Source organism: Leuciscus leuciscus (assembly GCF_965113295.1).
Source record: "Leuciscus leuciscus genome assembly, chromosome: 1".
NCBI lineage: Eukaryota > Metazoa > Chordata > Actinopteri > Cypriniformes > Leuciscidae > Leuciscus > Leuciscus leuciscus.
Window position 1 is genome coordinate 24589243 of NC_138725.1, and position 24121 is coordinate 24613363.

The 24121-nt window shown below is 42.0% G+C and overlaps 1 protein-coding gene across 2 annotated transcripts in view; it reads left to right on the plus strand.

Moving 5' to 3' along the window:
- The window catches only part of LOC309499678 (uncharacterized protein), a 133044-nt gene that overhangs the window by 2269 nt on the left and 106654 nt on the right, over nt 1–24121 (plus strand). The window contains exon 2 of one of the 2 annotated variants that reach the window (XM_082171055.1): nt 4206–5383. The exons of the other annotated variant lie outside the window; for it this stretch is intronic. Within the exon in view, the coding sequence (XP_082027181.1) occupies nt 4206–5383 (1178 nt within the window). The remainder of the gene's footprint in view (nt 1–4205; nt 5384–24121) is intronic. 2 annotated transcript variants of the gene reach the window in all.

Below are 24121 nucleotides of genomic sequence, written 5' to 3' on the forward strand. Positions count from 1 at the left end.
TGTGCCCAGTTTTTCTATAATTTAGAAAGGCTATGTCAATAGGTTACTTGTCATTTACTTCGTGTTATTTTAATCTGTTTGTAGATATATTAACTGAAACATAACAGTGAAATAAATTAAAATAATTTACCGTAAAATTAAAACATTTTCAGGACTTGCAGTTACTAACCGATGTTAGTCGGTTTAAGCATTCTTTGTTATATTCAGAATTAAATAGGCTTACTTGTTGTTATGATTATCAATTGAATTCTTTAATAAATAATCAACCACAATGCCAATTACTGCCGCAGAAAAAATAAACCAGTCGAATTTCAAAGTCGTTCGCGAAATGACTATACCGGGTGGCGCAAGTGACAGGGCAAAACAGCAGCAACTGCGGCATTTTAAAAGGTAAGTTTCCTATCTGTTTATAAAAAAATAAAAAATAAACTTTTTTCATTATTTGAACAAAAATTAGACTGATTGAATATGTAAAAATATAAACAAACAAAGCAGAGAATAAAACAGACTTTTAGGGAAAAAATATAGGCCTATTATGCTACAACAGAATTGGTTAACATTAACGAAAGCAAAATATGTAAAAATACATTTCAAACAAAATAAAATAAAACAAAACAAGTTCGTGGCCGAGTGGTAGGCTATAACTTACGTTTCAATAATTCAGATGACACGGGTTCAAATCCCGAACAAACATGGGCTACTTTTTTATTATTAATGCAGAGAGATTTGATAGTTCTAAAATATTGCTACACCATATTGTTTTTTTTCTCCTATAGCCTATATTAAATATTTTATATTTATAAAATAAAATTACCATTCATTTCCATTTTACATTAGGGACAATTTTTATCCAACAGAATGGCTGAAATTTACATCTGCATAATAATAATAATAATAATAAATAAACACAAAAAACAGCACAAGGTCTTGTAAAAACACTTTTTTATTTTTTCGACACATAATTTCGTTAGCTACAAAAATAGTAGCTACAATATCATTTGTTAATTTTGACACAAGCAAATTTTTTTTTCTAAAGAATTCTAACTTTAAAATGGAGATGACTACCATATCTAATATTGTAGACGTCGGTGAGCAATAGTATTCCTCGGGGAGCGTAGAAATTCGTTCACCCTGTCCTTGATCCGCTTGCCGTCACAGCTAGCCATGCGGGGGAATCTCTGGGCAACTGAATTAGTTATAAAGTGCCTTACGTTCACAGGCAGTCCACGTTTGCCTCTCGAACCATCCCAGTTTGTTGTGGATGCCCGCTCTTTACTACACGATAAACACAATGCGTGCAATCACACACACTTAGAACACACATTTTACGCCATTGAATGTCACACAATAGGAAAGAAGACTTTGGACTCACAACCGACCCTACTAACATTAATATTAACGTACATATTTCCAAAGTCTTCTTTCCTATTGTGTGACATTCAATGGCGTAAAATGGCGTACCTTGCCCGCAGATCACCAGATCTCAACCCGATCGAACTGGTTTGGCACGCACTAAAAGAGTTCGTCAGACGTGAGGCTAAGCCATGGAACAAAGACGAGCTTCTTCAGGCCATAGTGACTTTCTGGAGAGATCACCTGACAAAAACAGCGTGCAATAACTACATCGATCACCTTCAGAAGGTTTTGCCGGCGGTGGTACAGCGCAACGGGGGTTCTACTGGAATGTAGAAATGTAAAATAGGCCTATTGAATTGTTTTCAATATTTTTCTATTGAAAATGTTTTGTATTTTTATATTTCATTCATTAAAGAAACCTATGCTGACCACAACAACGCGGGACTACTGTATTTCATTCTTAAATATCATACATAACGCAAAATCCAAATGCTGCTTACTGGCATATGTTGGCTAATAGCAAGTCAATGTTTGAATTAATTTACAATAATTTAGTTTCATTTATTTCAGTGTTAATGTTTGAATTAAAAAATCCTCTACAAATTAAATTAATACAAAGTCGGCTATAAGAGTCCTTTATAGGCTACGTAAAAAAGCAAAGGGCTTACAGTCTTAACATTTAGGCTACTTTGCTTAAATTCGATACATTTATTTTCAGTAGGGCCTAATACATTTTTAGGGATGTAATTTCAGTATGCTTTACCAATGCTATGTATTCAATTAAAGTTCCAAGAGGTCTGGTCTCTATATTTCCTTCCCAGCTGACACTAATATGCAAGTGCAAAGCAAAAATCACAACTTGTGCTTGCTGCGAACGCAAGTTATTTAAGGTGTCTCAACTGTACACAGTCTACCCTACAGTGTGAATTTGTTACAAGGTTTCATTTAATTCAATTAATGTGCAGCAATTTGTACAAATAGTCTATAGGCCTACTATACTGTTGTAGCCATTAAATAATCTCATTTAGTATCATATTTGTTAAAATATTATAATGTATTTTTTTTCCATCTATGTTGAATATGAAAAGTGAACAGCACGAGTAAGATAGGATGCATTATATCGAGAGATGGATATGGAGTGGGTCAGACATGATTTTGACCACTTCATTAAGTTTTGTTTAGTAGAAAACCTTTCTTTAAAGTGAATTTCGTTTTCTATAAATTGTATCTTAATTTTAATCAATTTTTCATCTACCAATTGCCTGGATTGAATAAGTAAGAGAAGCAAATATAACAGACACTAATCGTGGAGGCGCCCGCGCTGTCACTTGCATTGCACGTCAGCTGGAGCGCATCTCATCCTCCTAACTTAACGAAACTCAGCGTATGCCTCACACAGACATGAGAAATACATCAAATACACAAAGCTTGAAATGTCTTCAAATGAAATAATTCAAAACGAAAAGAAAAAGGCTACTCTCTGATTATGTCTTTATGTGCATTTCTCTCTAGGTGCGTTCACTACAAATATGGCGATCGTCAACTTCATCTTTGCAGTCGACACTGTCAGAAAACACTAGTTTATTGATAAAAATCAATGCACGCATCACCGGATTTACAAATACACATCTTGCTTGTTGCACGCACACATATTATGTCGGAAAAACGAAATATTATGTTGAAATAAACATCTTTTAGAATATTTGATTAAATGCTGATTGTTGCGCTTGTTCAATTTAATCAAATTAAAACTTTAATTGTGATAATTAAAATAATTGAAAATTAAATATTTAGTGGCCAAGTTTTGCTAATTTATTATATGGGCTATTATATGCCTATTGCCTATATTAAGTAGGTCATATTAAGACAAGGCATATATTAAGTTATTTTAGCTGTTATGAGAAAAATAAATCTAACGAAATCTAAAATCTAAATCTAAAAAAAAATTCTAACGCCAATTCAACATGCCAGAATAAAACCTGATTTTTGAACAATGCGTAACGCCACTCGGCCTGGTGTGCCAAAACACTACATTTTAAACTTCAATGTTTAATTCAAAACAATCTCAGAACGCGTTGTGACATTTTTTTAAAGCAGTAGCCTAGCCTATATACATTAAGGGCATTGAAACCAGGATCTTAACTAAAACGCGTTCCGCGTAATCTCTCAAAAATTATGCCACACTACTCCATGTATTTTTTTTGTTTAAGGACTGCTTTTGAAATCATTATAAATTACTATGCAATTGTATCGCTCACGAGAGCTCTTCATTTATCTAATTCCTCAATAGAATAGTAAAAATATTCAGTGTCATTGCTCCTAATATCGTCTCTATTTTTAACTTTTGATTCTATTTTTTCAGTTCTAAAATTGATTCTATCTTTGGCTCTATTCTGTTGTAGCCTAATAGGCCTATTTATATATATGAAAAATATGCCTATTAGGCTTAGGGTTTTATATTTAACCCACTTACATTTTAAAATACGGCAATTGCTGATGTTTTGCACAATGTCCCTTTGCGCCACCTGGCGGTCATTTCGGGAATGACTTTGAAATGCGGCTGGTTTATTTTCACCGCGGCGGTAATAGGCATTCTGGTTGTCCACCATCTGTATATATATATATATATATATATAACAGTAAACTGTGTGAACTTTCCAAAATGTCTAACAGGGTTGTAAGCAATTTAACTTGAGCAAAATTTGATTTATAGTTACTGATAAAGTTGTATTTCTCATAAATTCTAGAAGTTATTAATTCTTCTCACAGTAACTTTGGTAACAGGGTTGATAAATGTGATCGACACTGAACAGTTTGTGTAAAAATTAAAACATTTTCTTTCATTTCAGAACTGAGTGAAGTGGAGGAGGAACATCATGTCAAACCTGGAGAAAAACCTTTGAGTCGCTTAAAGACTAAAAATACATTTTTAAAGAAAAGAAGAGCCATGAAATCTTTCATCTGCACTCAGTGTGGAAAGAGTTTCTCAAACACACGTGATCTTGATCATCACATGAGAGTTCACACTGGAGAGAAGCCGTTCTCATGTGATCAGTGCAGGAAGAGTTTCCCAAGGAAAGATAGTCTAGAGATTCACATGAGGATCCACACTGGAGAGAAGCCGTTCCCCTGCGCTCAGTGTGAGAAGAGTTTCATAGACAAACGTAATCTTAAGCAGCATATGAGGATCCACACTGGAGAGAAGCCGTTCACTTGTGATCAGTGCGGGAAGAGTTTCACACAATCAGGACACCTTAATGGTCATATGATGATCCACACTGGAGAGAAACCTCACACATGTGATCAATGCGGGAAGAGTTTTGCACATTCAGGATACCTTAATGTTCATATGATGATCCACACTGGAGAGAAGCCTCACACATGTGATCAATGTGGAAAAACATTTATTTGGTCATCAAACCTGAAGACACACCTGATGGTTCATACAAAGGAGAAGCCACATTCATGTTCTGTGTGTGGAAAGAGTTTTTCACTGCTGTATAGTTTACAAGTACATAAAAAAATTCACACTGGTGTAGGAGTTCATATGTGCTTTGAGTGTGAGAAGACTTTTACTACAGCACAATGTTTAAAACTGCACCAGACAATTCACACTGGAGAAAAACCTTACAAGTGTTCACACTGTGACAAGAGATTCAGTCAGTCAGCACATCTGAAAACACATGAGATTATCCACACTGGAGAAAAACCTTACAAGTGTTCACACTGTGACAAGAGATTCAGTGTGTCATCAAATCTGAAAACCCATGAGAGGATCCACACTGGAGAAAAACCTTACAAGTGTTCACACTGTGACAAGAGATTCAGTGTGTCATCAAATCTGAAAACACATGAGATGATCCACACTGGAGAAAAGCCTTACAAGTGTTCACACTGTGACAAGAGATTCAATCAGTCAGCAAGTCTGAAAGCCCATAAGAGGATCCACAGCAGAGAGAAGCCGCACACGTGTGATCAGTGTGGAATGAGTTTCGCCTTTAAAAGTGAACTGAAGATCCATGCAGAGGTTTGTTCAGTTATCTTCTATATTCACTCATATGAAAAACAATCACAGTCTGTAATCACAGTGAGTAGTTCATCTTTATGTGTTGAGAAACAGACTCGTTAGTTTCTTATCAGCCAGAATGAGCGACTGCACATTTTGTTGATTGATCTCACATAGGGTTGTGTGATATTAAATGGAGGGCTCCTATTATGCTAAATTCACTTTTACATGGTGTTTGAACATAAATGTGTCTTGGCAGTGTGTGTACACAACTACCCTATATTGATAAAATTCCACCCAGTACTTTTTTTGAATCCCCATAAATCATAAGTACTGTCTCAGAACAACCCGTTCTCAGATTCGGGGCAAAGTGAGTAGATTTGCACAAGCCCCTCCCACAACTGTTGATTGACACTGCAGTTTTAGCATAGACCCGCCCTGAGTGAGCTAAACACAGTCCAACATTGTTTCCACGCCGGAGCAGCTGTAGACAAGAATGTCTCCCAAGCGATTGAGGTTTTTGTTGTTGGATGTAAGAATGAACATAGCAGTCTTCATTTACTCTCGTTGTTACTCGAGGATGGATCTGTGCTAACTGTTCGTGATCCTGCTTACAGTCTCCGGAGCGATACTGGTCACGGCAGAAATGAAAGGGAGAACGCAAACTCAGTTCATCAGAGTTGTTTTGTGGATATGAAGTTTACCAGTTTATTAAGCACGCCCTGAAAAGCTGTGTATATTTGTTTACTGTTAGTTGTAATGAGTGTTTTGTGTAATTTGCTGTGTATGTTGATGATAATACAAGGGTGTGAGAGAGTTTATGGATCAGACTTTAATCTTCTTAGACAGTGTTTATTCAGTTCTTGCAGTGATTTTCTGGAGTAAAACGTACTCGGTTACTAACGTAACCTCGGTTCTCTCTAGAGAGGAAACGAGTACTGCGTAAATCTTACGCTAGGGGAAAATCTCTTTTCCGCGAGATACTGAAGCCAAAAATTATCCTTAATTTTGAAATAATGTAAAACGCGTTGCGGCAGCATGCAGACATAGGCGAGACAGCTCGTGCGCCTATTGGCTGCCCTGCGGCAACTGCAGCAGCCTATCGATAAGGCCCTATCGTGACGTCAGCACCAATGGGGGCGCTTCGCGCCCAATACGTCACGTCCCGCCGAAACGGGCGTGGCCTGGGGCTATAAATATAGCATCGAAAGGCTAGCTTACCGGTTTTTCATCGCCGGAGCGAACCGGAGCGTGCGCAGGCACGGCAAGATACGCAGTACTCGTTTCCTCTCTAGAGAGAACCGAGGTTACGTTAGTAACCGAGTACGTTCTCTTACGAGAGGTACTCTCGTACTGCGTAAATCTTACGTTAGGGGAAACAGTGTAAAACGCCGTGCATGCTATGATCCAGCACCAAAGTCCCAAGGGCAAGTGCCCGGGCTCATGTAGTACATGATCATAAGTGACTCACAGAGAGCCCAGGAAGAGTGGCTAGAATAGCATCATTCCTATAATGCAGCATCCTATAAGAAACAGTTATAGTGATGGTATTTTATTCAGTCAGGGCGACCCCGGCCTGGACTGATGAATATAGTGGGTCTTACACACTGCCCATAGAGCTGCGCAATCTAAAACGAGCGTTGCTCGAGCCATTTCGGTATTCTGGGCCAGACGCACTCGGGGCAGACAGTACCGATTTTTAGACTGAAAGCAGCTTAGCTTGCAGAGCGGGAACCTCTAGGTTATAAAACCTTATAAATGTAGACGGGGAGGCCCAGCCTGCCGCCATACAGATATCTTGCAAGGCAATCCCACTAGACCAAGCCCACGACGAGGCCACGCCTCTCGTGGAGTGCGCTCTGACACCTAATGGGCACTGCAAGCCCTTAGAGGTGTAAGCCAGCGCTATAGCATCGACTATCCATCTAGATAGACTCTGTTTCGACACGGCGAGTCCCTTAGAACGTCCGTAGAGTGAAACAAAGAGCTGCTCCGTCTGTCTGAAAACAGACGTGCGGGACACATAAGCCCTTAACGCCCTGACTGGGCAAAGGAAGCTGGCGTCCTTCTCCTCGTTAGAGACCGGCAGGGCAGACAGGGAAATTACCTGGGCCCTGAACGGTGTGTTGAGGGATTTAGGGACGTACCCGTGCCTTGGTTTGAGTATGACTTTCGAGTCATTTGGCCCAAACTCCATACACGTCGCGCTCACTGAGAGCGCTTGTAAGTCCCCTATGCGCTTCACTGAAGCGAGAGCCAGAAGAAACACCGTTTTGAAAGACAAGTGTTTGATATCTATTGACTGGATTGGCTCAAATGGGGCACCCTTCATGGCCTCCAAGACCGTAGAAAGGTCCCATATGGGGACTGAGGGAGGTCTGGGAGGATTTAACCTCTTAGCTCCTCTAAGGAACCGAATGACCAGATCGTTCCTTCCCAGTGACTGACCAAGCGTTGGTTTGGAAAACGCTGCTATAGCCGCCACATAGACTTTGAGCGTGGATGGGGCTCTGCCTTCATCCAGTAGCTCTTGTAGGAAGGAGCGAACCTCCGTCACTCCACAGTCCAGGGGTGAAAAGCCGCGTGCTGTGCACCAGCTGGAGAACACTGACCATTTTGAGGAATAGAGCCGTCTCGTAGAGGGAGCTCTAGCCTGCATGATCGTGTTTAACACTCCCTCTGGGATATCAGAGGGTACCCGTTGATGGCCCACGCATGTAGGGACCAAAGCTCCGGGCGAGGATGCCAGATCGAGCCCCTGGCTTGAGAGAGGAGGTCCCTCCTCACTGGTATTGGCCATGGGGCAGTGCTTGTCAGCTGCATAAGAACTGGGAACCAAGCCTGGTTCTTCCAGAACGGAGCAACCAGTAACACTGAGCATCTGCTTTCCCTGATCCGCTCTAATACCTGAGGTAGGAGCGTGATGGGGGGAAAAGCATAGAGCGGGCAGCGGGGCCAGACGTGGGCCAGCGCATCCCTGCTCTTGGAAAAAAATTCCGGGCAGTGAGCGTTTTCTTGAGACGCAAACAGGTCTATCTTTGCTCTGCCGAATGTCTGCCACAGCAGTTGGACTGTCTGCGGATGCAGTGACCATTCTCCTGCTGGAACATTGTTCCTGGACAGTCTGTCTGGTCCCACATTCAGGTGGCCAGGCACATGCGCTGCCCTGAGCGAGCGCAAATTGTGCTGAGCCCATACCAGGAGGCGTTTCGCTAACCTGTACAGGTTTCGGGATGTGATGCCTCCCTGGCGATTTATGTAGGCTACCACTGACATGTTGTCCGAGCGGACCAAGACGTGGTGTCCTGCTATTTGGGGACGAAAGCGCCTCAGCGCGTTGTCGACTGCCATCATTTCCAGGCAGTTTATGTGCAGAAGCTTTTCCCGTTCTGACCACTGGCCGAAAAACGGTCTGCCCTCGAGCAGTGCTCCCCATCCCGAGGTGGAGGCGTCCGTGGACACCACCTTCACACTCGAGGAAGTCCCCAGGCTTACACCTGACTGGTACCAGTCGGTCGCTCTCCAGGGTATCAGTGCTGAGACGCATTTTTGATCGACCTTGAGGCGAAAGAGACCTGAAGTCCACGCTCGACGCGGTACTCGCGCTTGTAGCCAGAACTGCAGTGGGCGCATGCGAAGCAGACCCAGCTGGAGAACTGTGGATGCTGCTGCCATGAGACCGAGCATCCTTTGAAACTTCTTTAGCGGGACTATAGTGCCGCGGCGGAAGGTTTCTGTCATGTGCTGAATTAGGGTTGGGCGATGTCCCCTAAATTGGCAGTTGACGATGTTTACAGTAAAACATCGCGATGGACGATGATATCGTCTGGGGGGGTGTGTGCTGACGATCACGAAGAGACAGGGAGAGTGCACATTGTAGCTACTTACATCTACTGTGTTTACGCAACGGGAATACTCGGCTTGGCATTTTGAAATGTTTATTTGGCCGCTCAGGCGCGCAACCGAAGACAAAGACTACTATGTTGCGCTCGGAGCGCGTGCGCAGCATCCTGTCAGTAGAATTCAGTTCTCTTTCGCGGCTTATCGTGCTTTTAATATTTCTTTTCAATAGCACATCCTGCTCTTTTCTTTCTCATTCATGTTTTGTTATTAACTTTACATAATCGTCAACTGAAATCTGCGCGGATTATCAACAATACGATACATTTATAGGACATAAAGGGTCTCTGCGGCAAAAGTGAAAGTACCAGCGGCCAACGGGTGAAATGTGGCTCTCCATCGTGATGTCGGTCAGCCATCACGATGGACGATGATATCGTCCATCGGCACAACCCTACGCTGAATAGTCAATCTGCGCTGTAGCGATATTTGAGCTGTCATTGACAGCGAGTCCAGTTCTGTGCCCAGAAAAGATATTCTCTGACTGGGAGACAGTGAACTTTTCGCCCAGTTGACTTTGAGACCCAGATTCTCGAGATGTTCGAGTAAAATGGTTCTGTGTTCTATGAGCTCCGTATGTGACTGAGCTAGAACCAGCCAATCGTCCAAGTAGTTCAAAACTCGCATTCCCCGAAGTTTCAGGGGAGCGAGGGCTGCGTCCATGCACTTTGTGAATGTACGGGGTGCTAGGGACAGGCCAAACGGTAGGACTGTGTATTGATAAGCCTGGCCCTCGAAGGCGAATCTCAAAAATCGCCTGTGACGTGACGCTATTTGTATTTGGAAATACGCGTCTTTCAGATCTATTGACACAAACCAGTCCCCGTGGCGAATTTGCGCGAGGATTTTCTTGGTTGTGAGCATTCTGAACCGGCGTTTTGAAAGCGCTTCGTTCAGTTGTCTTAGATCTAGAATGGGTCTGAGACCCCCGTCTTTTTTCGGAACCAGAAAATATCTGCTGTATAGCCCCCCTTCGCTCTGAGCTTGAGATAAAGGCTCTATTGCCCCTTTGCTCAACAGTTTCGCAATTTCGGTACGAAGTACACTTGCTACTTCCTTTTCTACCGTGGTTTCGACTCGCACCGCACAACGGCGGGGACGTCGAGCGAACTGTAGCGAATAGCCTCTTTCTATAATGTTCAGCACCCATTCTGATACACCGGGAAGCTTTGCCCACGCATGTGCATGCATAGCTAAGGGTTGAATGAGATCGGAGCTCTGGTCGGAGAGGATCGGAGCTCTCGACATAGTGGCGACCGGGGAGCTTCGGTATGCTGTATTGTAGACACCGCATTTGCAGCGCTCGAGGCGGGGAGTGTTTTTATCACAGCGGGTGGTTCGCCCGCGCTCGGCTCTCTCACGGCAGGTAGCTGAGAGACGGCGAGCGTGGGGGAAACCGAGGGATTCGTCATGTCTGTGAGTGAATGTGGGCGCAGGACAGCGGGCACATTTGCACTGAAAACACCATCGACCTGAGTCGGCTGTATGTGTGTTGGTTTCGTTTTTACAGAAACCGAGAGACATGCAGTGTGTAGTGTTTGTGGGCACTGGGATGTGGGCACTCTCACTACATTCTGTGCGCAATCGACATGAGTCGATTTTATGTGCGCGAGCCCTGTGGGGCGGGCTGTGTCTGTGTGTAGGAATGGGCAGTGGGCATTTTTACTACACTCATAACACCGTCGGCCGTGGCCGGAATACCAGAAAATACGCTCTTTACAGGATTTATCTGGGTCGCCGTGAAAACGGCGTTTGTGTACAGGCAAGCGGGTAATGTAACCGACTTGTTTACTGCAGAGTACACTGGAACAGTCGCATGTAATGGAACTGGACGAGCGAGAAGTTTTGGTGGAAACCCTGCCGCAGCGGGGCTTGAACACCGTCGTTTTCCTAAGCTGGCTAGGAAGACTTTGAGGCCTCGGGCTTCATCTCAATCTTCGGCCGAGTCCCACGCTGTGGGGGGCGGCGGCCGGCAGAGCGAGAGCGTGGTCTCTGGTCCCGGGCCTGTCGACGCTGTGAAGCGGTGGCGGGGGGCGGCGGCTGCGAGCTGCGAGCAGACGGCTGTTTAGAGCGGCCTGATGCGGAGCTAGAGCGCTTTGGCAAGAAGTGCTTCATGGCCTGCGACGTCTTTTGTACCTCAGCGAATCTGTCCGCGAAATCTTTGACGGACGATCCAAAGAGGCCAGTAGCAGAAACGGGGGCGTCGAGGAACACAGAGCGCTCCGAGTCCGGCATTTCTGAAAGCGTCAGCCAGAGGTGTCTCTCAGCAACGGTGAGAGAGGCCATGTTCCGCCCTATGGCCTGTGCAGCGGATTTTGTAGCGCGGAGAGCGAGGTCCGTAGCGCTCCTTAAATCCGCCACGTTGACTGCTTCCGTGCCTTCCTCGTCCAGCTTTCGGAGAAGGTTAGCTTGGAAGATCTGGAGAGTGGCCATAGTGTGTAGCGCTGATGCAGCCTGCCCAGCGGCGGTGTAAGCGAGACTGTGCAGGGTAGAAGTAGCGCGGCAGGCTTTTGAAGGTAGCGCCGTCTTAGTCCGCCGTCCAGCAGAGGGCGGGCAAAGATGGGCTGCTACTGCCTCCTCCACCAGAGGAAGAGCGGGGTAAGAGAGAATAGAGGGCACCTTTCATCAAAAAAAACTGACAGTTTTATTGCTTTATGGCCCTCAAAGCCCCGCCCCCTTGACCGTGGGAATTTCCCACGCTAGCTCCTCCCACTTATGGGCTGTACAGTACACCGTGGGAATTTCCCACGCTAGCTCCTCCCACTTATGGGCTGTACATACACCGTGGGAAAATCGGATTTGTGTCACGCCTCCTTAGGGGTTGAACATCTGAAGCGTGGGAAAATTTCCCACGCTCAGTAGTTCTAAACAGTGTAAATTAAAACTTTTAAAGAAATGTACAATAAAGACATAGCCAGAGTGTGAGATCAGTGGTTTTTATTAAAGAAGACAGATGTACATTCATCACTTTCAAAACATCAATGAAATAAGTTAAAATTGTATTTTTCTCTAAAAGAGATATTAAAAAATGAGTTAGTGTTATTTAAAGATGTTAAAACATTAAAACAAGTTAAGAGTTTTTTAACTTTCAGACAGTATTTGTAAAACTTTTACATAAAACACAAACTAGTTTAAAAAGTGTTACGTTTTTACATACCCAGTTGTTAAAGACTCGGAGTTTAAAGATATATAAGTGGTTCGTTGTAGTGGAGCAAAGTGTAGAGCGTCCATTCAGTCCACAGGTCAGACAGAAATAAAGCAGTCTGAGGCCTACAGAGAGACACACACAAACCCCGCCCCTAGCCCCGCCCCAACAGATGTCACCGTGGGAAATTCCCACACCCCCCTTCAAGCTCCCAAATAGAAAACACGTCCGGTCAGCTCAGTAGCCAGACTTAAATGACCAAAGAAAACCGATGCAACGGCCCGGAGAGACCACACCCCCTAACACGCCCCTCTCAAAGCTCATAGGTTGTGTAAAATTAAGACACACCTCTCAAATGTCATTGGATGATACAAATGACATCACTCATAGGAATCCCCCTACCACACCATCACAGTTAAGAGTTTAAAAAGCAGCGGAAACTTCAAGTGAAATACTACTTGTGGTTTTTTACAAATCAGATAAAGTAAAATGGCTATGGCGTCAGACCCCAAAACTCCCGAGAGAAGGATTACTGAGGCTATGGAGGATTTGACTTTAGCTCCACGAAAAAAACGAGAAACGCATGGGCCATGCTTAACGCGATTTCTTCACGAACCGTCAGATTCTGTGAAATATGCCTTCCGTTTATCTGGAGGACGTGCGTGTACGTATATTTATGACAAAATCAACATGGAGGTTAGATTAGTTAACGTGGATGACGATGAACGATTCACAACGAATACAACGGAGGACCCGGATTTAGTTTTTTCGGAGAGAGAGTGGGGTTTATTCTATACAAAAGTATGGCCAGATTTGAAAGACGGCGGGGATATGCCACTTTTCATTGCCGAATGGACAGCAATGACTTTGGGGACAAGGTATCGAATCCTCGCGGATCAAATCAACAAACATCCTGAAGATTATATCTATATCCTGTGCAGTGATTTTGGTAAGAATTTACCAGAATGCTCTTGGCCGGTGTCCGAGGAGGAACATCTAAAATTGTATGATCTGAAATTCATGTTTCAATGGAAGGATCTAGCGGTTGTGGAAGATATTTTTTCCAAGATCAATCAGCTTTTCCAATGGACCAGCGCGTATGAACGCTATAACAACATTAAAGTCAAACTTTTCCACCCTGAGTGGGCGACCCCCACCAGACGCGGAATTCACGTCACGCCCCCAACTGTGTACAGACATTTAAAGGGCCCTCTCTCCGGACTCTGACTCATTCACACGCATCATGTCTCAGGATACCGGTTCTCCTTCTACTTCATCTCAACTGCTTGGAGCTACTGATGGATTTACAAAAAATGGATTACCGACTATCACAAATGGATTACCTCAGAAAAACATCGAATGGATAAATAATTTTTGCACACAACTGGGATATCACAATCTGGCGTTCCTCAGAAACTATGGAGTTTCAACACCTGCCGCTGACGCTGAGACCCCAGACACAACCACCGATGAGACGGACGGATGTCTCGGGGACACAGGTCACAGGATTATCAAAGCTATTTTGGCTGTCATTCTGGAATTTTTGATAGACCAACAAATGAAGAAGAATTGTGACGGCTGCATGGTGGATCACCCATCGCAGACTAGACATACTTGTTTGTTTGAACCTTCTGCATATTATTTTTACGGATGCTTTGAAGAAATCAGTCTGAAGCTTCTCACCCCGGAGTTGAAAAACATATTAGCGCAGGCCTTGAGTCAGTACGGAGGCAGCCCGCATCTCCAGAGGATCCAAGGAGCTGTTGAGGCAATTTTATACGGCCTCAGAGATGAAATGTACATAGTGGAGCAATTATCTTCAATACGGGACAAGCTGATCGATGAATCTTGCGAGGAAATAATATACACGGCTGTGGATAAATGGAAACGAGCCGTGGCTGAAGATCCGGAGATCACACAGGTTTGAAAATGGGGAACTTCTGCTCTACCTCTTGGATTACAAAATATTTCTTTAAATCACGTGTTAAATATGGAATATCTAACCTGCTCCACAAGATTATCCAGAATAATTGGACTACAAACACCACCATAACTCGGGATGAAAAACGACTAATGGATTTAATGAATGCCGTGAGGGGATTATCGAACGAATGGAATCATATGGTAAAAATGTCTGTTACCAGTGAAAACACACCTTCTGCGGTTATCAAAAACATTCTCGAGCTGATGCCTGAGTGCCACGACTCTCTTAGAATAGGAGATATATTGTGTATTTGTACATATGTGGCTGATGTCTGCAGTTTGTTAAGTAATGAACATCCAGATGTATGTAATATTTTAGATTTTTTACTCGATTACATTTTGGAGAAGAATTTTGAAATATGTGTGAAATTTTATTTTTTGTTTTGTGTGATATAATTCACATTATAGATGTTTGTAACCTTCTACTTCTTACATTCTAATAAAAATGCTTGTGTAACTTTTATATGGTGAAATAAAAATATCCTTTGTTTGTAAATGCTTGTGTAACTTTTATATGGTGAAATAAAAATATCCTTTGTTTGTAAATGCTTGTGTAACTTTTATATGGTGAAATAAAAATATCTTTTGTTTGAAAATGCTTGTGTAACTTTTATATGGTGAAATAAAAATATATTTTATTGTTTGAGAATGCTTGTGACTTTATATTGTGAAATAAAATAAAATACTGAACAAATTTGTAACTCGATTCATTATGACTGAAATCTCATAGCGTTAACATGGCAGAATTAATGAAAAAGATATACTACGACCCCAGCAATTCGGGTGCTCTCGGAGGTAGAGACAGATTAAAACAAGCTGTATTAGAACAACACGGTGTAAGATTATCCGATAAAGATGTGAGTGATTGGCTATCCAGCCAAGACACATACACGCTCCATCGAACCGCACCAATAAATTATAAGCGGAATCGTGTGGTTGTCTATGGGAAAGACCAGCAGTTTCAGGCCGATTTAGTAGATATGTCAGCCTACGCAAAAGAGAACGACAATATCAATTTTATTTTAACTATTATTGATATTTTCTCAAAATATGCCTGGACAAGGGTGTTGCGAAATAAATCAGCGTCCGAAGTAGCTAAAGCTTTTTTGTCAGTTTTGAGAGAGGGACGAATACCTATCAAGTTGCAGACAGATAAGGGCACAGAGTTTTTCAACAAGTCTTTTCAACAGATGATGAAAAAATATAATATAACACATTTTTCAACAGCTTCTGAATTAAAAGCGAGTGTGGTCGAAAGGTTTAATAAAACTTTAAAAGGACGAATGTGGAGGTATCTTACATCGATAAATTCCAGACGGTACTGTGATATTTTGCAAGATTTGACAGAGGGGTATAACTCCAGTTATCACAAGTCCATAAAAATGCGACCGTTGGATGTAAATAAAGAAAACGAATCCGTGGTATTCAACAATTTATACGGGAAAATGCGTAAAGAGACCCCCGTCTTTAAATTCTCAGTGGGAGACGTGGTCAGAATATCTAAAGTCCGGAATATATTTACCAAAGGCTATGAGCAGAACTATACCGAAGAATACTTTACTATAAGTGCGTGTATACCCCGAAATCCAGCCGTATACAGGATACAGGACTATGATGGAGAGATAATACAGGGGTTTTTTTACGAAAAAGAACTCCAAAAAATTATTGTGAGCAATGATAAATCGTTTAAAGTCGAAAAAATTCTCGATAAAAAGCGACGCGGAAAAACCATGTACGTTCTGGTGAAATGGTTTGGATGGCCATCAAAATTCAATAGTTGGGTTCATGAAAAGCAGGTGATGGATCTACAATCTCCCTTAAAACCCTAGGGAGAGTCGCTCACGTTCTCATTCAACCAAAAAACATCTGAGATGTCTGAGGAGGACGGATTCTACGTCACACTCCCGTGCAATGCATCCGGCCATGTTTACCCACAGAATACCATATCTAATTACAGAACCAGATTGGCAAAGGCAATACATTTAAAAGGAATATGGGAAGTGGCTCTGGTTGAGTTTCACTATCCAAAAACTTGGCATACTTTCAACGAGGAAGACGCTGGTTTTATTATTGAATGTGAACAATGCTTGAATGACGATGAACGTACCAAACTCCGGGGGGATCTTAATATTCAAACTTTCCGGAAAGCCTTAAAAATATCTACGAATCATAATAATATAAAATACGGCTATTTTGAGGATATTTCAGTATTACTCAAAGAGATAAACGCAACTCTTCCATCACGGGTTCAGCTCGGCTACGATAATATAAAGAATAAGATATTTCTGAAAGCAGCTCAGAGAGCATCACTAACGTTTTATGGTAAGCTAGCCGTTATTCTAGGATTAAAAACCGGTGTTCCTATAGAAAATGTAAACAGTTCGGATGAACACGAAGACGTGCGCACATACGCACCACATCAGGCTGATATTACTGGAGGATTTTACACTCTATTTGTATACATAGATATAATAGAATATCAAGCAGTCGGTGACGCGTATGTTCCATTATTAGAGACGATACATATTGAACCGATCACTAACAAAGCAGTGAGTGTCAGGTACGACAAGTCTCATTACGTCCGTCTTAATAAAAACAACATATCAGATATCGGCATCGAGATTAAAGACGATCAGAATAAAGACGTACGATTCACCTACGGAAAAGTTGTGACGAAGCTGCACTTTAGACCAGTGAGAAAACATTTGTTTTAAAAATGGCTTATCTCAATCCGTACCAGGATGACCCCCACCGTTACATATCATATTATCAGGCCCAAACAGGACATGGGATGCCGGGCTATGCCGGAAGCGGTGTTATGTATGGGGCCGGCTTTGCATCAGGGATCGGGGGTCTATTTCGTGGATTATATCGTATGGCGATACCGTTTCTAAGAAGGGGTTTCAGTATAGCAAAGCCACACATAAAAGCTGCGGCAAAAAATATAGTAAGTGATGTAGTTACCAGTGCCTTGTCAAAGTCATTTAATAATGATAACAGTGATCAGGGACAGAGGGGTCACGGTCTTATGGTCATGCGTAGAGGCTTAAGACCACCGGGGACCCGTATGAGGAGGGGGCGTGGTCACGGTATAAAGAAGACTAGACGCGTCACTAAGAAACGCCCAGTTGTAAAAAGCAGAGCAAGAAGCCGCACGAAGCGTGTGAAAAGATCTACAAGTTTGAAAAGACGAACCAACACTATCTTCTAAACCATGTCGTTGATTCATGCCATGTCAGACGAATGTATCAAATCAGAATTGGATATTTTTACCCTGCCTTTAACTCAAACAGCTATTGAGAAAAACACTTATGTGGAGATCCCTCCCGTGTCAGCGATTAATGATTCTTCTCCGATTGAATTTTTCATCGCAGGGACTGGTGAAGACTACACTGATCTGAATAACACATTGCTATACACTCGGGTTAAAATAACTCTGCCAGATGGAAATGATGTACCACAAGGAGCTCCCGTGGCGCTGATTAATTACCCGGCTTCAACGATTTTCTCGCAGGTGGATGTTTCGTTAGGAGATCGGCTAGTGTCACAATCATCCAGCACGTATCCGTACAGGTGTATTTTGGAGATGCTCATTAATTATGGAAAAGATACCCTAGAGAATAACTTTTCAGCTGGACTGTTTTACAAAGATACAGCCGGCCATATGGACGCTACGGATCCGGCAGGTGCAAATACAGGACTGACAAAAAGAGCTGCGTTTACAGACGGGAGCAATGTTGTCGAGCTACTGGCTCCGATACACAGCGATATATTTTTTCAGCCGAAATTACTATTGAACGGTGTAGATATTCGTATTCGTTTAACTAGAGCAAAAGATGAATTCTGTCTTATGCGCGGGGACGCGATCGATTATAAACTAAAAATAATCTCCGCTTCTCTCTTTATCAAAAGAGTGTCTGTCTCCCCTTCGGTGCGTTTGGGTCATGCTCAAGCTTTACTTTCGGCCACAGCCAAGTATGCTTTCGATAGAGTCTGTGTCAAGAATTTTAGTATTCCCGCTGGATCTCGCGTCTCAAATCATGAAAACCTCTTCCTCGGGACTTTACCAAAATCCATCATTATAGCATTGACGGATAATGATGCTTTTACTGGCTCGTTCGAAAAAAACCCATTTGCATTTAAACACTTTAATCTTGAATATTTAAATCTCACCTCTGACGGAGCTCATGTCCCAAATCGGCCGTTTCAGCCACAATTTAATTTAGGAAATGCTGTAAGAGAATATTATCAGCTGGTTACCGCCACGGGGAGACATCTGAAGAACCAGTCTTTGGCCATAGACAGGGAGGATTTTCTCAACGGCTACACACTGTTTGCCTATAATCTTGCTCCTGATGAAGAGTGTTCGCAGCATGTGTCACTGATTAGATCAGGGAATATTAGGTTAGAAGCACGTTTTAGAGAGCCTCTACAAAACACAGTAAACATTTTGATTTACGCTACGTATGATGCTCTTCTTGAAATATCAAATCGGAGACAGGTGTTGGCAGAACACTACTAAACGACTTGAAATGAACACTGTGGAGCTAACTGGAATTATGGACAACATTACGTGTAATGTACATTTTTTAGGAGTATACGCTAGCGATCATCTCCCCAAAGAACCGTTGATAGATCTTCCAGCTCTATTAATTTGTAATACGGATCGATCGGACGAACCGGGCCGCCATTGGTTAGCATTGTACATGGATCGAAACGGGGTCGGATGTTTTTTTGACAGCTTCGGGAATCCTCCGGATTCAGATTTTTTCCCTGCATCTATTCTCTACTTTCTAAAAAACAATTCTACCCAAGTTCATCATTCTACCAGACAAGTCCAAGATTTTACATCTGTCACTTGCGGGGAGCATTGTGTCTTTTTTCTGTATCATATTTCACGAGGTGTTAAGTATGAAGATATAATAAAATTTTACCATAACGATAATCTATTAAGAAATGATGTTATGGTCTCTCTTTTTGTGAAAAAAATAAAACCCATAGTCTGTGATAGTAAAAGATTAAAATGTATCCAGTGTGTACAGTCTGGTAAAATGTTCCAGTCTTATTAATTCCTCTGTAACGAATAAATAAAGAATATGTAATGAATAAATGACTCGTAATCAGGTGGATAATTTCGTTTTTTTCTTTTATTTGACATCAAAACAATAACACAACATACATGGACGTTATATACAATATGTTGTGCAATAACATGGATAGATTAAAAAACTAAAACACAAATACACATAATGAAAATCTCACACATGATAATATTTTGTAAAAAAAACAACAAACATAACAACCATTACATATAGTTGTTAAAAATTCATCCATTGTTCTGCATCTACGCTGGGCGAGTTAAATACGTTTTCATCAGAGGCGTGTGCGTGTGTGTGTGTGTGGCGTTTTTTCAAAGACTTAGTAGGTGCACTACCAAAGTCATCCACGTGTGTTTTCCTTTTAAGTGATTCAAGCAACCGTCTTACATTATGATTGGTTACAGTCGAATGAGGAATATTTAATGTTGCAAATGCATCCAGAAACTCGTACCAGCCGGTAGGGCGTCGATTGTCATGCATCATCCGTGGTGATGTTACGCTCTTTACCAGATCAAATATATGGGATCCGGGAATGATTCTCCCTTTATAGACAAATTCCCCATCAACAGTCCATGAAGACAAGTGTTTGGCTTTGGACATTTTATCCATAATATATTTTACATTTTTCAAGCTTCTCTGAGGAACGTTGTTTAAAACTTCTGAGAAGATTGGGTCATCACTGACGTCATCAATACTAACCTCGGGGGTGTGGGAGGGGCTAGGTGTCGCATGTTCCGGTAATGTAAGAGTTAGACTGTTACTTTCCATATCACCGTGTTTTAGCACATTTAAGAATCGTTGTAAAACATTAGTGTAGAGCTTGGATTTTTCGTAAGTGTTCAAATCATGCCTCTGTAGTATATCTCTAATAGATGAATCCAAATCATTCTCCACAAACGCATGAATATTCTCACGAACCGGTGCAGTTCTTAGTCTATCCAACTGTTGTTTTGGCACTAGATACAATTTCTCGGTGTGTTGCATTTTTCTCTTCAGATTCAGTTTCTAGTTATGAGGCTAGTTATAAAGGGAAGTGCTACGCTGAGTAGGGGAAGCAGAAAACCGCCCTTTTGATTAATCATACGTCTCTTCCTGGTGATATTAATATTTTTATTTGCAACGTACTTTATCTCGTTTTTCCTTCTTTTTAAAGCCCCGTGCTGTTTCGCAGTTAGAGGGACCTTGCCATGCAGAATATTGAGAGCCAGTTCACATAGAGCTAATATTAGCTCATCGGGGGCTGAATGCAGAATAACACGTCTCTGCTTGGGTGAGCTCTTGTATAATAACTTTAAGAGATAGAGATTTCTGGAAAGCCTTGTGCTCATTTTCACCTCGGGACGTACACCACCGGGTAGTCTGACAGTAAATCCGTTCTGAGTCGGTATTTTTCTGGTGTCTGTGGTTTATAATCGATCAAAAAATAGCTGTAAGGCCGTTCGGTTGCATCTTGATACGCTTCGATAAAAAATTGTGCATTACCCGGAAACATTTGACGACCTAAAACGCCTATTTGTTGTTTATCTCGAGGATTTTTAAATATAATTAAATAATTTGTATTTAACCCGATTGTTCTGGTAGATTTACCCTGGAAAAACAGATTCTGTATTAATAGCAAACAGCTAATCTTCATGTGATGAACTAGGCGCGTAAACACATTTTCGACTTCAGCGTTAGAAGCAGCTTGAATCATAACATCATCCATGATGAGTATAGATGTTTTGCCAGGAGGAAATAATGATTCGTCATCCAATTTCTTTGGTATACCTTCAATGAATTTAATATCAAAAGCATGTAACATTTCATCATACATTGGCTGCCAGGATGTATACACATAGACAAAATTGTCAAACTTGACAGAGGACATTTTCTCTGAATTATACATTAGATTCTTTACAAAAAAAGTCTTCCCAGAACCACTTGGACCGGCTACGATTGCCGAAAAAGGATGTTGCAGTCTGCAGTCAAACACATCTGTTTCACACATTTTTAAAATATATTACTAGAATCCGTAAGGTAATGTAGTATAATCTGGTTGGAGTACCCGCTTATCATACACCACGGAAATTTTTTTCACATTTGACCTGTTGTGTAATGTGAATCTCCTCTTATTCCGTGTGATGGTGTTTGTTTTTGCGGACAGGTGTAATCTGACACCTCTTTCGACATAACCTCGCACAAGATCGGTCAGACTCTGTAGCGTAACTATTTCACCATTCTCTGCTGTTAACGTGATGCCTTTAGCTTTGAGACATGAACGACCATCGGATGTCTTAAATGCATAAGATTTAGGACCCGAGGAAACGAATTGGATTATATGCTGACCAGAATCTAACTCGCTCGTCAGCTGACCGAGATAAGATCCTGTCTCAGGAATCCAATCACCGGTTTTTGATACAAAAATCACGCTGTCTGTGTCGGCATAAATCACTCTCTCGCGTAATTTATCTAGAAGATTATACAACTCGAGTCGCCCGTAACAAGTCGTGAAAGCGCCTACCAAAAGATTTACATCCCGCGTGGGAGATGGGTCTTGCGGTGCACTACTCGACTGAATCAAAGCCACTGAATCAGATACGAAAGAGAAATGATGTATTACGTGGGCGTGGTTAAAGAGATGCTGAGTGAACTCTTCTGGGTCTGCCAGGAGTTCACTGTGTGCAAGGTGAGATCTCAGACAAAACCTACCCCAAAGTGTATTCAAGATGAGCTTAGCAATGGATCTTTTTGCTGGATTTTTTATTATTTTAGACGGATCTAACTGGATCCCTTCCTTATCCAGGTAATCAGCTACGTAAGATTGTTTTTCTGTCTCTGTCACTACATCGGACGGATACCCCGACGCTTCCTGTTTCAGTTTAAGGAATGTTTTAACATATTCGGTGAATAATGTATCGGACGTGTCTGGGAAATGCCAGACTTCATGTATTTTTATTACGCAATATCCGTGTTGAATAGCTTTCTGGAGTTCAACGGTCACCCATGTGCCTGTAATACATCTCTCAGCCTCTGTATGGCAGCATTGTGTATCCTGAATCTGATTCTCTGCACAAGTCTTACATAGAGGAAACATTAGCTTACCAGCGCACCTGTAAGGCAGTACTGGATGATACAATCCCCGCGGAGGAAGAACTTCGGCCTTTATTAGCCCAAAGTAGTTCTCTATCGCTTCAAAGTCCTTGAATATAATTTTAGGATGACCTATAGGATACGTTTTAGTAGCCTGGACGAAAGGGTATAACGATGTGAAATCATAATAGTCGATTCTCTCATTTTCAGCTGTTTTGTGATACAACTTGTACGCATTGGTTCTACCGCCGTATAGAGCATCTCGAGCTCTCAGCCTCTCGTGTGTTTCGTAAGATGACATGAACCGCATGACATCACGGTCTGTCTGTTTCAGCCCCTCCCATTCGCATTCCCACATAACAATAACGCGCAATCCATAAACTTTTCGCAGGGTCTCTAGTTTTGCATCCGACTGTCTTCTGAGATCCCCAAAACACACTTTCGATAAAGGTTGAATTTCTTCTGCCTTAAATCTGCAGTCGTGGCCGTGAAAAAAACACCCTAGGAATTCCAAGGCTATCTTTGTCCCATTATCATCCTCATAATAACCATCTAGGTGATATGGCCCCACCGCACGTTCGCCAATGTTTACTGCATGTTCTATCTCCACGTTTTGACTCAATTTGACATACTCAAGCCATTGGATAGATACGTTTGAAAACGTCTTGTGTTGATTAATATAGGCGTGGCTGTGTGTTAGAGCCAGTGTGTCGCGCGAGAGAAAATTTGTTTTGAAAGTTTTCATACACACACCTGGTAATGTGATGGATTTGAACGGATCGATATTTGTGAAATTTATAAATTCGTCTCTGTAACATTTGCAGGCTTTTCGTAGAATAATTACATCATTCCTACAGTAAAAAGCGATCTCCTTTTTGAAGTCAAAGATATCATTCGATACATCTGCGTACCAAGTGTCAAATCTGACACGCTCGGCTTTACTCATTGTCTCATAACCGTAAAACTCTTTTGCAGGATAGGGACCGGTATATTCTCCATTTTCTGGTTTATTGAAAAGGTGCGGAAAATAACCCTTCTCCTGTGTATCTAAGTTAAGGGCCTTGGGTATGTTAGCTAGTTTAAAGGGGATAAATTGCCATGAGTCGATGAAACGTTGTTTAAACACAGTATCATACATGTATAGAATTCTACACCCCTGCATAATAACTTTTGGCGTCAAACCCTCCCCGACAAGATAATTAAGGAGTAAATATGCATCAAAACCGGACGAGTTATGTGCAATAAACGTGTATCCTGTATATTTTGGGCGTCTGAAGTGTTTAATCAAACGAGCCACACAATCTAGCCCCGCAGCTTCAAACGTCTCGCCTGTCTCTGTCATTGCACAAACATAATTTGCTATGTGTCTCCCATCTTGAACGAATGTTTCAAAATCATAATAAATGTAATTTTTGTCTTTGGCTTCAGGTTTTAGAGGCTGAATGTAACATTCATGACCACCGTCGCTCGTCAAAATCTCACAGCAATGTACACAATACTCTGGAGAGCATTTGTGAGGTTTTATTTTTTCACCACCAGAGGGCGCTCTATAAACCGCATGGC